This window comes from Tamandua tetradactyla, chromosome 4 (genome assembly GCF_023851605.1).
Source record: "Tamandua tetradactyla isolate mTamTet1 chromosome 4, mTamTet1.pri, whole genome shotgun sequence".
In the NCBI taxonomy this organism is placed as follows: domain Eukaryota; kingdom Metazoa; phylum Chordata; class Mammalia; order Pilosa; family Myrmecophagidae; genus Tamandua; species Tamandua tetradactyla.
The window spans coordinates 53,746,149-53,760,160 of NC_135330.1; the positions used below are offsets into that span (position 1 = coordinate 53,746,149).

The 14,012-nt window shown below is 33.6% G+C and overlaps 1 protein-coding gene, 1 non-coding gene and 1 pseudogene across 3 annotated transcripts in view; 1 reads left to right on the top strand and 2 right to left on the bottom strand.

Moving 5' to 3' along the window:
- Positions 1 to 3,221: 3,221 nt before the first annotated feature.
- On the bottom strand, positions 3,222 to 3,328 carry LOC143681874 (U6 spliceosomal RNA). Its single transcript, XR_013174926.1, has one exon. It is a non-coding gene; the product is annotated as a U6 spliceosomal RNA (small nuclear RNA).
- A 4,903-nt stretch (positions 3,329 to 8,231) lies between these two features.
- F13B (coagulation factor XIII B chain) overlaps positions 8,232 to 14,012 on the bottom strand; it is a 54,978-nt gene continuing 49,197 nt past the window's right edge. For both annotated transcript variants that reach the window (XM_077157304.1, XM_077157305.1), the window contains 2 exons: positions 9,707 to 9,920; positions 8,232 to 8,436 (listed from right to left, as the gene is read on the bottom strand). In XM_077157304.1, coding sequence (XP_077013419.1) covers positions 8,403 to 8,436; positions 9,707 to 9,920 — 248 coding nt within the window. In that variant the 3' untranslated portion in view covers positions 8,232 to 8,402. The remainder of the gene's footprint in view (positions 8,437 to 9,706; positions 9,921 to 14,012) is intronic.
- On the top strand, positions 11,988 to 12,466 carry LOC143679107 (prefoldin subunit 3 pseudogene; annotated as a pseudogene).

Below are 14,012 nucleotides of genomic sequence, written 5' to 3' on the forward strand. Positions count from 1 at the left end.
TAAAAGGCCAATAGTAATGATAGCACAAAAGAGTTGAGAGTAGTGGAGGAAGAACTGTGGCTTAAGTAGAGAAGTATTTGACAAATTATTCTTAACAGCTTTCCTTTTAGTAGAGTTTGCACACGGTTGAATCAAAGGCATATTACAGATCACATGTACTGGATTTCAGCGATGCTTTGAACAAATTCTTAATAGTTTTTGGAAAAGTGGGAAAATATAGAACCGATTCAAAGTTTTTCATTAATTTGCAGTAGAACTCAGAATACAACCACTGGAATTTATAAAGAAGCAAATTTTATTTTAGAGTGAAGAGAAGTCTGAAATGTAGGCTAATGTATTCCTCATTTTCTTGTTTTAAATACATGTAAATAAAAAGGCAAAAATCAGAATGAGGAGGTATTAAAGAAAGGAAAACCTTAGTTACGTGGTTAATAGAGAAGATGTTTATTGACTGCATGATGATTAGTACTATAATTAAATAAAAATTATAGGGAATTAAGACTTAAAATGTACGCAGTTCCTATTTGGAATGATGGAAATATTTTGATAATGGATGGTGGTGATGGTAGCGCAACACTGTAAACATAATTAACAACAAAGTATGCAACTGCATGTGGTTAAAAGAGGGAGATGTTAGATTGCATGCATGGTAATAGAGTAGAATTTTTTTTTCAAAATCCATGGAACTAACTGCACAACACAAGCAGAGAACCCTAAATCAAACCATGGGCTATTAGTTAATAGTACAATTGTAAACCTACACTCTTTCATCAATTGTAATAAAAATAATAAGGTGGTATACGAGAACCCTGTGTTTTATGCATTATTGTTCTGTAAACTCACAACTTCTCTTATAAAATTAAATTACACCACAATGGTTTTGTAAATATTATGTTGCTTTGTTCTGTTCCATATATGGTACATTTGATTACCTGGTCTTGAGTTTCAAGGGCACTTAAAAATAATTCATCATAACTTTGAGATATGTTTAGCACAAAAAAACATACTTATTTAATTAAACTTAAAATAGGAATTTTGAGTTTATTCTGATTATCTTCAATTCAGTTGACAAGTATGTTGCTACTATGTTTGATGCACTACATTAGGGTTGGGAGTTGTAAACATAAAGACTGTTTCTCATTCAAGGGTCTAAGGCTGTTGTGGGGAAGATAGTCACAAACATATTCCTTCAATATAATATGAGAGACGCTGTAGCTCAAACGTGTGCAAGTGGCTATGGGAGATCTAAGAAGGAATGTGTCACCAAGTCTGGAAGGAGGAAGGTCAGGGAGGGCTTTCTGAAGGAGAAATGACCTGAGTCCAAGCAGCTGAATAGAAAAAGTTGGGAAGTGGCTATCACATACTTGGCGGTGGAAATCAGAGAACAAAGACGCAGAGATGAAAAACAACAGTTCATAAGAAGAAATATATCAAGCACATTTGTATTTTTGTATTACTGAACGTAAAATGCAGTAGGCCACGGCCAAAATGAAAGGAAAGAGATAACCTGTCAGGAGAAGACTTGGATTGAGAAGGACAGATTGCAGATGTTGGGGCCCTGAGCAAGGCAAACGTTATTGGATGGGCAGAAGCAAGAGCAAAACTCCTACACGCAAGAACAAGAACAGTGTCAGAGGGAGAAGCATCATCGGGAGAAAGCGGAGCAATGAAAGCCAAGGAAGGATTATTTCAAGAAGGAAAGATGGTAAACCTCTACCACCACCAGAGACACCTCGTGAAGAAGGCTGAAATGTCTGTGAGTTCACTGAATTTTCCAGATTAGAATAAGTAGAACAATGGGGCTAAAAGTCAATTTGCAATGAGTTGAGGGGTTATGGACTGGTTTCTTATTCTTTATAGTTGTGCTTTAGCTGTTTCTTTTATGATTTGCCTATTTTGCTATCTTTTTAAGAAACGAAATTTTTATTTACTTACTCTTTTTATGTTTACCAGCTCATTAAACTCTTAATTTGTTGTTAAGAGTTGTTTGTTTCTTCCTTTTTCTTTTTGATTTTAATTTACTGTTCTTTGCCAAGCTTTTAAATGTGGATGTCTCATCCATTTACTAGCATTTTATATCAGTTGATAGGTATATGTTCATTTAACTCTTTATATCCCATAAATGATGATATTTTGATTATTGTTTTCTAGAAAATCTCCCATTTTAGTTCATAGTTCCCCTTTGGCCCAAGAGTTACTTAATAGAAAGTGTACATTTTCAGGGAGAAAGAACATTTTATTTTGCTTAAGTTTTATATTTATTGCACTATGATCAAAAATATCTTTTATACTAAGCCACTATTTGGGATGTGATCCTATTTTCTTTATATATATATATATATATATATATATTTGGCCAGTTTTCATGACCACTTCTTGTGCACTTGAAAATAAAGTATATTCTTTACTATCAGGGTACAGAGTTTGTATTTACCCATAAGATATACCTTCAGGGCAATTTGTTTGAATCTTCTATACACTTTCCCTATATTTTGTTCACTTGAAGTTTTTTGGACTAAAATGTGTATTAAATTGTGCTATTGGTAGCCCCTCTTCCACCCTTCTTCCCTCCCCATTACAGGCTCAGAGAAGAGCCACAGTGGAGAGAAGGCAGGAGTGCCAGAAACAAAAAGGGTAGTGGGAGGGAAATAGCACTGTAGGGGGCCTGGCATATAGTTTCTGCTTTGCAAAATTTGCTTCTATATTCACTGGTGTTCAGATATTCATAACTGAATTATGTCTCCTTTTACAATTGGAACTTTATAAAATGTCCTACTTTGATTTGTTGATTGTGGCAGGATTTCAACCTCGTGGCCCTTGTTTTCTTTTTCTTTGAAGTTTCCTGGTATAGTTTTTTTCATTTTTTAAATTTTTTTTAGAGAAGTTGTGGGTTTACAGAACAATCATGTATAAAATACTTGTTAACTATTGTAAACAACTTATTTTATGTGTGGCTTTTGTATCCAGCATTGAGCTGGATTTTATTTTGTGATCCTAAACAGAAAATCTTTTTCTCTTGTAGTAAGATAAAGTTCTTTCATAATTTATTAACACTACATTGTGTACATGTCGTTTTACAAAGTCTTTCACTACTTAGTCTGTTTGCATTAATCATTCTTTTGTTGTTGCAGATGGTTTTGTTTTGCTTTGTTTTGTTTGGTTGCTGTTTAGGAAGGAATGTATTTTTTCTGGTAGCTTTATTTATGCTAATATATATATTTTTAAATATGGAACACTTCACAAATTTGCATGTCATCCTTGCACAAGGCCCATGTTAACCTTCTCTGTATCGTTCCAACTTTAGCATGTGTGCTGCTGAAGCAATCACTATGCTAATATTTTAAACAATAACTATAAAAATACTTTTCAGTTTTTACAAAAATGAGATAAACCACATGTATTAATATAGTGATACGTTGATCATATATTGTTGAATAAACGATGCAAGTCATAAAACAATATATACAATATGATTTAGTTTAATATAATCAATATAAAAATGTGTATGTATATATAAAATACATATTTGTGTATATTTAAATTTGGAGAGACACAGAAAATTCCTTACCAAGCTAATCTATGGAGTGAGAGAGTAATTTTAAAGAGTTGAGGGAAATTTTCATTCTTTATCCTATTTATATCTATATTCTTCAAATAGTTTTACAATGTCTGCAAGTATATGACAGAAATAAGTTATTTTAAAATTATAATTCTTAAAATACCTGGTCAAAGAATAATTTGCATGTTACTAAGTAAAAATATTGATAATTTTTATTTTGAAAGTATATAAAAACAAACTAAAACACCTGTCAATTTGAAACCTTGCCTATTATCTAAAAACTAGTCAAATTTATATTTGAAAAGAAATAAAATAATCAAACTACTTCTTATTTTGGATTATATTTTTCACAGTTCCCATTCTCTTCATTTTTTTTTCTCCAGGGGACTCATGCTGGATCCCTGAACTTCACTTTTAATGTATAATGTTCTTCTGTGTTTTGATCTTTCTTTTTATAAAAAAAAGGCAGGTGTCTATGACTTCTTAATTTCTCTTTGACTATTTAAAGTTTCTTTGTACCGAACCAGGCAGCGCTTCAGAATAGCCTAGAACAATCACCATGTTAGTGTTTCTTCGATCTTTTACTTCATGGCTATAGGATAAGGATGGCAAATCATCCATGCATCGTCTTCTTTCATATTCTTCATTCTAAAAATCATCCTACAGCATGAAGTTCTTAAAAAGCAAAACGGAATCAACCTAAGTTTATCCTCAATACTGCACACATCTAACTGAATCAATAAAATTGCTGCCGTTCACCAAATCACCCTGCTGGATAGTGTTTCTAAAGATTACTTCTGCCATCACCTCACTCTCACTCTCTACATGACTTCTTCAAATTTTCTCCAATCTCAGTTTCATACTTAATGATACTGCTGCTTTCAAGATAGTCAAAAATATCCAACCAGCATTTTCAGTACCCATCTTTTATGGCTGCCTTAGTTTTAATAAATACTTATTGCCTGATGACTCCAAATTATGTCCAGAGCTCTGTTCCAATATTGCAGCATATAATTCTGACAGATTAGTTTACCCTGGATGCAGGGTCTGTGATGGAAATAGCAGGTAGAGGTTTTTAAGGAGGGCTCTTGGGAATTACACCTTTGGAAGGGAATGGAGGGCAGCAGCATGGGAGAATTTAATCTCCAAAGTAGTTTCAGTAGAGGTTTCATCCAATCCTCTGGGTAGTTTTGAAGCTGGAATTACCCAGAGTTGTAGTGAGTAGGCATACTTCCTTTGTAACTCCTGTGAGTCAATCATTGGAGCAGACTCCAAAAGAAGGGACCATGCCTTGGGAGAAAAGGCTCCCTTTAGCTGAGGCAATCCCCTTAGGGAGCTGATCATTGAGATTTTCCTGCCACAGCACTCTCAGCAACTGGGAGAATAATTTTTCCATTTCTGAAGAGAAGCTGGGTGTTTTATTCCAGGATCCACTACAACAGCCACCTGCTTACTTTTCTCCTTCACTTAGCCATCCCACAGACACCTCAAAACTAACCTTTCCAAAACTCAAATATTCATGCTAATCCCTCACACAACTTCTTCCAATTCTTCCTATCACAGTTACATGGCTACCTTATCCACTTATTTATTCCATTAACTTAGAACTCCCCCTGAACTCTTTTCTCTGGCTCACTTCCACCCCACCTCTAATCAATTACTAAGTCCCGAGGAATTTACACCCTAAATATTTCTTGCTTCCATCTAGTTTGCACCAACCCTGCTGGCGTCATCTGTGCAAACACTGTCCTATCTCTCCTGGGCAACCGCATTATTTTCCTAGTGATTTCTCTGTGCTGACACATTTGCCCCTGGAGACCATTCCCTTTCACATTGAGTTGTGTTTTTTAAAAACACACATATAAGCACTTCATTTTATTCAGAAAGTTCCCAGATCTTTCATTTGGCCTACAAAGTCCGTCACCCTCAGGCCTCCAACCTCTCTATGTTTACCTTGTTCCATTCACTTCTTCACTCTTTCCACTCAATCTATACTAAATTTTTATTAGCTTTTTGTAAATACCAGGTTCTTTGTGACTTTCCCACATTATTACTTTCTCGACCTGAAATGTCTTTCTTCCTTCTCAGGAAATCTCAACCCATATATCACCTCCTCAGAGAAGCTTAACTTGAGCAGTCTAGAATGGGCTACTTCCCCTAATGTTCACTATCAAAGATGGCATCTTTCCTGGAACATCTCATCGTGTAAGGATTTATTTCATATTTTTCTTCCCCACACAGCACAAGCTCCATAAGAGCTTGCATCATTCATTGCTGTGTTTCTATTACCTAGCCTATGATATGTACTCAGTAGATTCTTGATTTTGCATATGCCGATTCTCTCTACTTGGAATATCTTTTCTTAGGCTTTTAAGACTCAGACTTAATTTTTTCCAGAAAGCTTCCTATACACAACCCACACCAAAAAAGGTTGATTACTGCATCCTCCTTGGTACCATTTTACCTTGTACATGTTTCCAATGTTGCATTTATCATACTTGTTTTCTTTATAATTTAGAGTTTTTAAACTGACAATTACAAGTTTCATTGGGTCCTAGCCCTCAGATTTTTTGGTGGTGTTTTTTTTTACCTCTACATATAAAAACTCAGTAGATTGCGTAGTTGACAATTAAGAGATGTGGCAAAATTGGGTTCATATTCTCATATGACAATTATTTATCTTGAGTAAAGAAACAGCCTTCCACATTAAACAGAGCATGCCATCTCCAGTTCACCAAAAATACCACTAGACCATGCCACCATATAAAATATCTGGTTTTTAGGTGTTTAGTTTGCAACTACAGTGCATGTTTGTCGTTTCTGCTAGTCTGAATAGTTTCTTATTTCATGAATTCCTTGAAAGAATGATCCGAATTTTATTCATCTCTGAATCCTGCATTACCAAGCCTGTTTTCCTGGGATATAACAGGTGCTTCAAATATGTTCATGAATTGATTGAATGATGAATTGATTGAAAAGGATTGATGTATTAATATGTTAAACTACCTGAATGCAATATACCAGAAACGGAACAGCTTTTAAAAATGGAACTTTTGTTACAAGTTCATGGTTCTAAGGTCTTAAAAATATCCAACTAAGGCATCCAGAAAGATACCTTGGCTCAAGAAAGGCCAACGTCTATCACATGGGAAGGCATGTGGCTGGCATCAGCTCGTCATTGTTCCTAGTTCCATTTCTCCCAGCTTCTGATGCCAGTAGTAGTTTCCGCTCTGTCTTCACATAGCTCCTCTGGGATACAACTCCGGGTTCTGACACATGGTGACATCTGCTGGGCCTTACATCTCCAAATGTCTGATCTCATGTTGGTTCCATTGGCTCTGTCACTTCTACTCTCCAAGTGTCTGCATTGGCTCTTGCAAATGTCTGTGTCTGCATCTACAACTGAGTTTTCTCCAAAATGTTTCCCCTTTTAAAGGACTCCAGTAAACTAATCAAGACTCATCCTGAATGGGTGGAGTCACATCACCATCTAATAAAAGTCACACCCACAATTAGGAGTGTCACATCTCCCTAGATATGATCTAATCACAAGGGTTTCTACCCTACCATATTGAATTAGGATTAAAGGACATGGTTTTATGGGGTACCAACACTTTCAAACCAGCACAGATGCTTTCTTATTAATACTTAATTTCAATCAAATTTCAATTTTATAGTATCCACCCTGGAAAAGTACTGTTAAGTGATTAAATTAATAAATGAATATGGACCCAAGGAAAGTTCTAAAAATTACATATTTAACATTGAATTAATATGTGATACACAGAGTTAGGGCCAGGTATGGCTTCACTTTCAGAAGAAGCTACCTCTAAGACCAGCATAGAAAATTGTAACTTGGGGGCTTGAAAGAATGACATCATATTGAAAAGATAAGAACTCAAGGAAGATGAATAGAGTCATCTCTAAAGAGCAGATATGTGCCATCCTCGTTTCCACCACTAATCCTAATAAAGGCTCTCGTGCCCAGTTAGTGGTACTACATAAACTTATAAATGAACTGCAGTAGCAAGTAGAAGAGTAATTCTTACTTCCAAACAGACAATGAAAATGTTGCTGTTTCAGGTCTCCAACAAACATTAGTAAAATGACACTGCCAATTTTTTGTGCTTCCAGGACCCATTGATTTCAGATTTTCCAATCTGCGTGAGTCTAATAATTACCTGATCGAAAAAAATTACTTTGAAAGTGTAAAATATAAAAATGATAAAAGCCATTCTTTCTAAACCTTGTTCCTTCAACAATATTTGAACATATGGGCAGTTTTTTATTCCAAAAAAGGATATAATCATTGATCTTGTAGCTAATATTGCAAATCACTTACAAAACATTTTACATTTATAAAGGCTGAGAGGAAATCTCTTCTGCATTAAAAGAAACTAAATCCTTTGGAGGTATAGTTTCTTAGCTCTAGTGTGTTTGGTTTTTTACTGTTGAAAGTATTGAATTGACAGCAACAGAAAACCCTAATATTAAAGAAGATGAAAAAGATGAAGATGAATTTTTGTTTACATATTGATGATAATATAGTCCAGTGAATGAATATTAGGAAAAAGAAATATATTGATGTGTATGTCCATTTTTAACAGCTAGAAGAGAAACAATAAAGGATGGATTAAATCTCAAAGTATCCAAACAAAAAATGAAACAATGATTTTGGCTTTTATTTATAAGTAAAGAAAACTTTCAGCATAAACAATTTAGATTAAAATCTTTTAGCAAATAAACATTTGAAGATTTTTAACAACATTTTTCTTCTAAAAACTGTGCTTTATAAAAGACTTTATGATATGTTGAAATGCTATTCTTCTTTCTGCCATTCATTTTATTTCCTTACAGGTTCTTGGTAAGACTGAATTCTTGATGAGAGAGAGAAAGAGAGAAAGATCTTGAAATAACTATTTATAATAAATAAATAATATTTCTAAAATCAAATATTATTCACAATCTTAGCCCTTCAACTTTTCATTTAGTGAGTCATTATTTTAACTAAGTACTGAAAAAAAGAAAGTAGCCATACTTGGTAAATAATACCAAGCATTCCCTTTTAAAACTTAGTGACATTTATTACAATAACTCACCACTTTATACAACTTTTGTCTAAGTAATTTATTTCTTTTACTCTTGGAAAAGAGAAAAATCGAGATACACTAAAACTCATATCAAAATCATATAAATATTTTTTACATGTGCGTCTTGTGAAAGATTTTTTTTTCCCGGAGTGTTCAAAGTATCTGAAAAGCTGCCCTTTTATTGTTCATACAATTTATACAATTTACTTTTTTTTTTTTTTTTTTGCATGGGCAGGCAACAGGAATCAATCAAACCTGGGTCTCCGGCATGGCAGGCAAGAGCTCTGCCACTGTGTCACCATCACTTGCCCATAAATTACTTTTTACATTACAATAAGAATACACATGTACTTGGCCAGTTATTGTTTTAACATTCTTAGTTGAATAAAAAGAATAATTTATATTTTATGTCTTGTCTCCAAAAATGTCAAAATTCTGATCCTACAAAATAATTTACCATTTGGAATTATTTTAATATTTTTATAAGAAAAGAACAGGAATATTTGCCATTCATCAAGTAGTAGAAAATATATTTTTTCAAATTTTCATATATGGCAACACTTCAGTAAGTGATTCCAAACTCTTGCATACAAATATGGTCATGAAAAAATACCATAATTTAATCATCATTATTAATGTGCCCTTATCTCAGGGGAAAGGTTTGTACAGCAGTGTTTCCCATTCTTTATTAATTAAATATGAGCTTATACTGTGAAGATGGGGAAAAACAAGATTTTCTCTTATTTCAGAATATAGAGATTCAGTTTTCCAGATTTAAATATCTTTCACATATAAATTTATTTATTTACCCAATGGCCAAAGTGTAACAAATGTCAATTGGCAAACAGGGCTTTAACTTCAGAAAGTGTATTGAATCAATTTAATAATTCTAGGAGTTTGCCTGGATTTTGAAAACTGAAGAAAATATCAGTTTTTCCTTACCAATAACCATAAAGTAGGAGGGCTGTAGAACCTAATATTTCTGAAATTTATAATGTAATAAATTTATTGAATAACAATCTGACAAAAAAACCTGTAGATGTAAGACTCTTCTTACCTTTCTCTTTGAATGCATCTTGGATATTTTAATTGCCCCCTGTCACATCGCACTCTAAGTTCAGATCCTAAATCAGATGACCCAGCTATATAAGTATCTCTCTTACAAAGAAACTCAATATGCTCGCCATGTAAAATATGTGGTCTATTGTCAAAAGTCCATCTTAGGAGTAGATTATTATTTTCCATTTCAGCAAAAGATAAAGAGCAAGGCTCTGAAAAGAAAAAGAAAAAGAATTATCTTGATATATATCTTGGTATGAACTGAAAGTATTATGTTACCTGCTCATGATAATATTAAAACCTCTAGGCATGAAAGTGGCAAGTAAGTTAGTGAGAATAAATACTGAAATAAAATAATACCTTCAAGCATCACAGTAAACATTCTGCCATTTATCTCTGTGGCTCTGGATTTGGAGAAAGAAACAGGTATGTCCTGCCTGTTATTTAGTTTTCTGCCATTAGGTTTTTCAAAGTTGGCACACAAAAAAGGTGTTTTTCAAAAGCACTGGCAGTTACTAATGGTCACTGAAATGAGGCTCATTTCCCTTTTTCTTCTTTAGAAAGTTTGAGTAATATACTCATGAGCACAAACATTGATTCCTGGGTAGATAATATTTTATGGAAATGTAAAAATGAGATGGATTAATAACACTGACACAAACTCTTCATGACCCTGATGCCATTCCAAGTGGATGATGGTTTCTTTTCTTTTAAGCTTCCAGAATTTAAGAACTATTGAGATTGGATCGAAGTTCTTTTAAATGCTAAGCATTGAAAGCATTCTCATGACCATTCCTTTATTATTAAAACAAAACAAAATTTAAAATCTAAGATAAGTTTTAGGATATTCAACAAATTTCTTTGATTTTTCTATGATAAAAACATTGTTTTTTTAATGATATCAAATATAAAATTATTTCAGATTGTGAGGCTGTTTGTGTCCTATACTTCCTGGATAAACTAGCACTAAGGAGTAGCTTCTGAGATAATTCCATCAAAAAACAGAAAGTTGCTAATAGAGCTTAGCAATCATATGGCTATAATATATTAACAGATATTCACTTAATTATTTAACCAGTAACTATTGAATGCCTATGTTCTAAATGTTATGCTAAAAAATTATATGGATGATATAAGAATTGTAAAGTTATTAGAATAAGCTTAGTCTCTAATTGTTTTGATGCCATCTGTCTCTACAACACTTGTCTGCCAGAGGATAGGATGGATAAGTATTCTCTGGAGGAAGATGATGTGGTACCAAGCTCTTAAAATCTTCCATACATAATATTTGATATTCAATCGACTGTTAACAGGAATACCAAGAAATAAACCTAGAAAATAGAAATAAACCCACTGCTAATCCAGAAATCAGAGTTTTTAGTCAAATATTTAAAATAAATATGATTAACATGGTCAAGATATAGATGTTAAGATGGAATCTTTCACCAAAGAACTAGAATCTACAAAAAAAGTATCAATTGGAAATTCTAGAAAGATAAAAATAATAGCTGAAATTAGAAACTCAATAGTGTTTAAAGCAGATTAGACACATCTACAGAGAGTATTATTGAAGTATAACATATACAGTAGAAATTTACCAAACCAATACAAAGATGAGATAAAAGAATAGATAATACAGAAGATTTCAAGAGACACAGGGTACTGCCATGGAATAACAGAGTGAAGAGAAAAAATGTGATAAGGGTATTATTTGATAAGATATTAGCAAATCATTTTCCAAATTCTATGAAAGACATTAAGTCACAGATTTAAGAAGTGCTGTCAACTTTAAGAGTGAAATGTACAAAGCAAGCATCTAGAGTCAATATAAAACGCTTTGCTGAGAATAAGGGCAAAGACAAAAGTTTAGAAAAGAAAGAAAGAAAAAAGGTAGGAAAAAAGGGAGGGAGGGAGGGAGAGAGGGAGGGAGGGAGGAGGGAGGGAGGGAGGAGGGAGGGAGGGAGGAGGGAGGGAGGGAGGAGGGAGGGAGGGAGGAGGGAAGGAAGGAAGGAAGGAAGGAAGGAAGGAAGGAAGGAAGGAAGGAAGGAAGGAAGGAAAGGAGAAAAGACATGTTACCTTCAAAGGAGTATCAATAAAAATATTTTAACAAATAGAAATCAACAGAGGATTAAATGACATCTTTGAAACTACCGAAAGAAAATAAGAGCCAAGCTAGAATTTTATACGGAAGAAAAGTATCTTTCAAGAAGAAAGAAAATAGAGGCAGTTGCAGACAAACAGAAACATAAAATAATAATGAAATAATCAGTTCCGTCAAAATGGTGACCACTAAGGAAGCTTGTGGCTTTGGAGAAGTGACTGTAGAAAATGGGTGACGACGCCACCTGAGAATTCCCGAAGCCTGCTTGTGGAAGATGTAGATTCCTTCATGAAACAAGCTGGGAAAGAGACTGCAGATATAGCACTAAAGAAGCTAGATGAACAGTACCAGAAGTATAAATTCATGGAACTCAATCTTGCTCAAAAGAAGGCTAAAAGGTCAGACTCCTGAAATTAAGCAGATTCTAAAAATTCTGAAATACATGCAGAAGAATAAAGAATCCACCAGTTCATTGGAGACCAGATTCTTATTGGCAGATAACATAACTGCAAAGCTTCAGTTCCTCCTGCTGATAAAGTGTGTCTGTGGCTGGGAGCTACTGCAGTGCTTGATTATGATATTGATGAGGCACAGGCATTGTTGGAAAATAATTTATTAATTGCCAGAAAGAATCTTGGTTCTCTTGATCTTGACTGATATTGCTTTCATTCAATGTAGTTAAGTCAGGTGAGCAGTAGGAAAGACAGGCAATTTGAATAGTTGCATTCTCTTTAGTGCATATGGGATTTTATGGTCCTCCATGGCAGTGAATTAGTCTTACAGAAATGGGGCGTCATGATTTCCTGGTTAACCAATAACTATCTATTGTAATATTCCGGACTTTTCAGAAAGTGATAATTTGCCAAAACAGTAAGAAGGCTATTGAGGTTATACTTTTTTCTTATCCCAGATAAGTGCAGTGTCTTTGCAACGCCAATATAAAGGAGATCTCAGCCAGTATTGAATTCACTCAAACCCCTTGGCTAAGGCGATTTTGTATTTCTTAACAGTTCTTCAAAGCCACTTAATAGGAATAAGATACATGGAAATCTGCAGCGGAAAAAGTTGTGAGCTTTTTATTCATGATAAAACCTCATAAGACTGACAAGAAATCCCTGTGAAAAGCTATTGGTAGTGGCTAGGACTGGGTGATACAGATACTGGTAAAAATACAACCCATGTTATTTCATCTCCAGGTAGTAAAAAATATACTTGTACAAAGTTTTATATTTGTATTTCATGATATTAAAACAATGAAGTTAAAAAATAATAATAATGAAATAATGGAGATTTTTTCAGGCAGAAGAAAAAATTATCCCAATGAGAAACAGAAAAACAGGAAAGAATGTGGAGCAAATGAATTGATAAATATATGTGCAAATCTAAAAGAATCTTGTGGGGCAAAGTAATAATGGTAATAATAACTTTGGGACCTAAGCTATAGGTAGAATTAAAATGCATGGCATAGGAACACAAAAGTGCAAAGTGTAATACAATTAGAGTGTTCTAAGGTCCTAGAGAAGTCATAAGAATTATTAATTTAAATTGGTCTGTAGTAAGCCAAGTTTGCATATTGTAATCTCTATGATAATAATTAAAAGAAACCTAGAGTAAACTATAACAGAGGGAGAAAAGGGCATGATGAAAATTGATTTATTCATGAGAAAGTAAAATAAGAGAAAAAGGACTATAAAAAGGCAAAACATATCTAGTATAATATGATAGCCATAACCTGTATGTACCAGTAATTAAATTAATTTTGTAAATGGACTAAATAACTCATTATAATAAAGAAAAGATAGACTGAATAATTTTTTTAAAAAGCAACAACTATATACTGCTTATAAGAAATGCACATCAAATATAAGGACCCAGAAAGTTGATAGTTAAAGGACAGAAAGATGTATATTATGTAAGTACTTTTCAAGGGCAATCAGGAGTAGTTAAAGTAGACTTTAAGGCAAACAAAACAAAGCATACTATATATAAAAGAGAATTTTGAAAAAAATTATACAAGGCAAGTATACCAAGAAAATATAACATCTCTCAATCTGTGTGTACTTAATAAAATAGCACCCAAACACAAAAGGGAAAATTAACAAACTATAATGCAGAATAATTCTAACACAAACACACTTTTCTTTGTAACTGATAGAAAAAAAATCAGTGCATGCTCAATGCCAAACCCATGGATTTGGAGAAG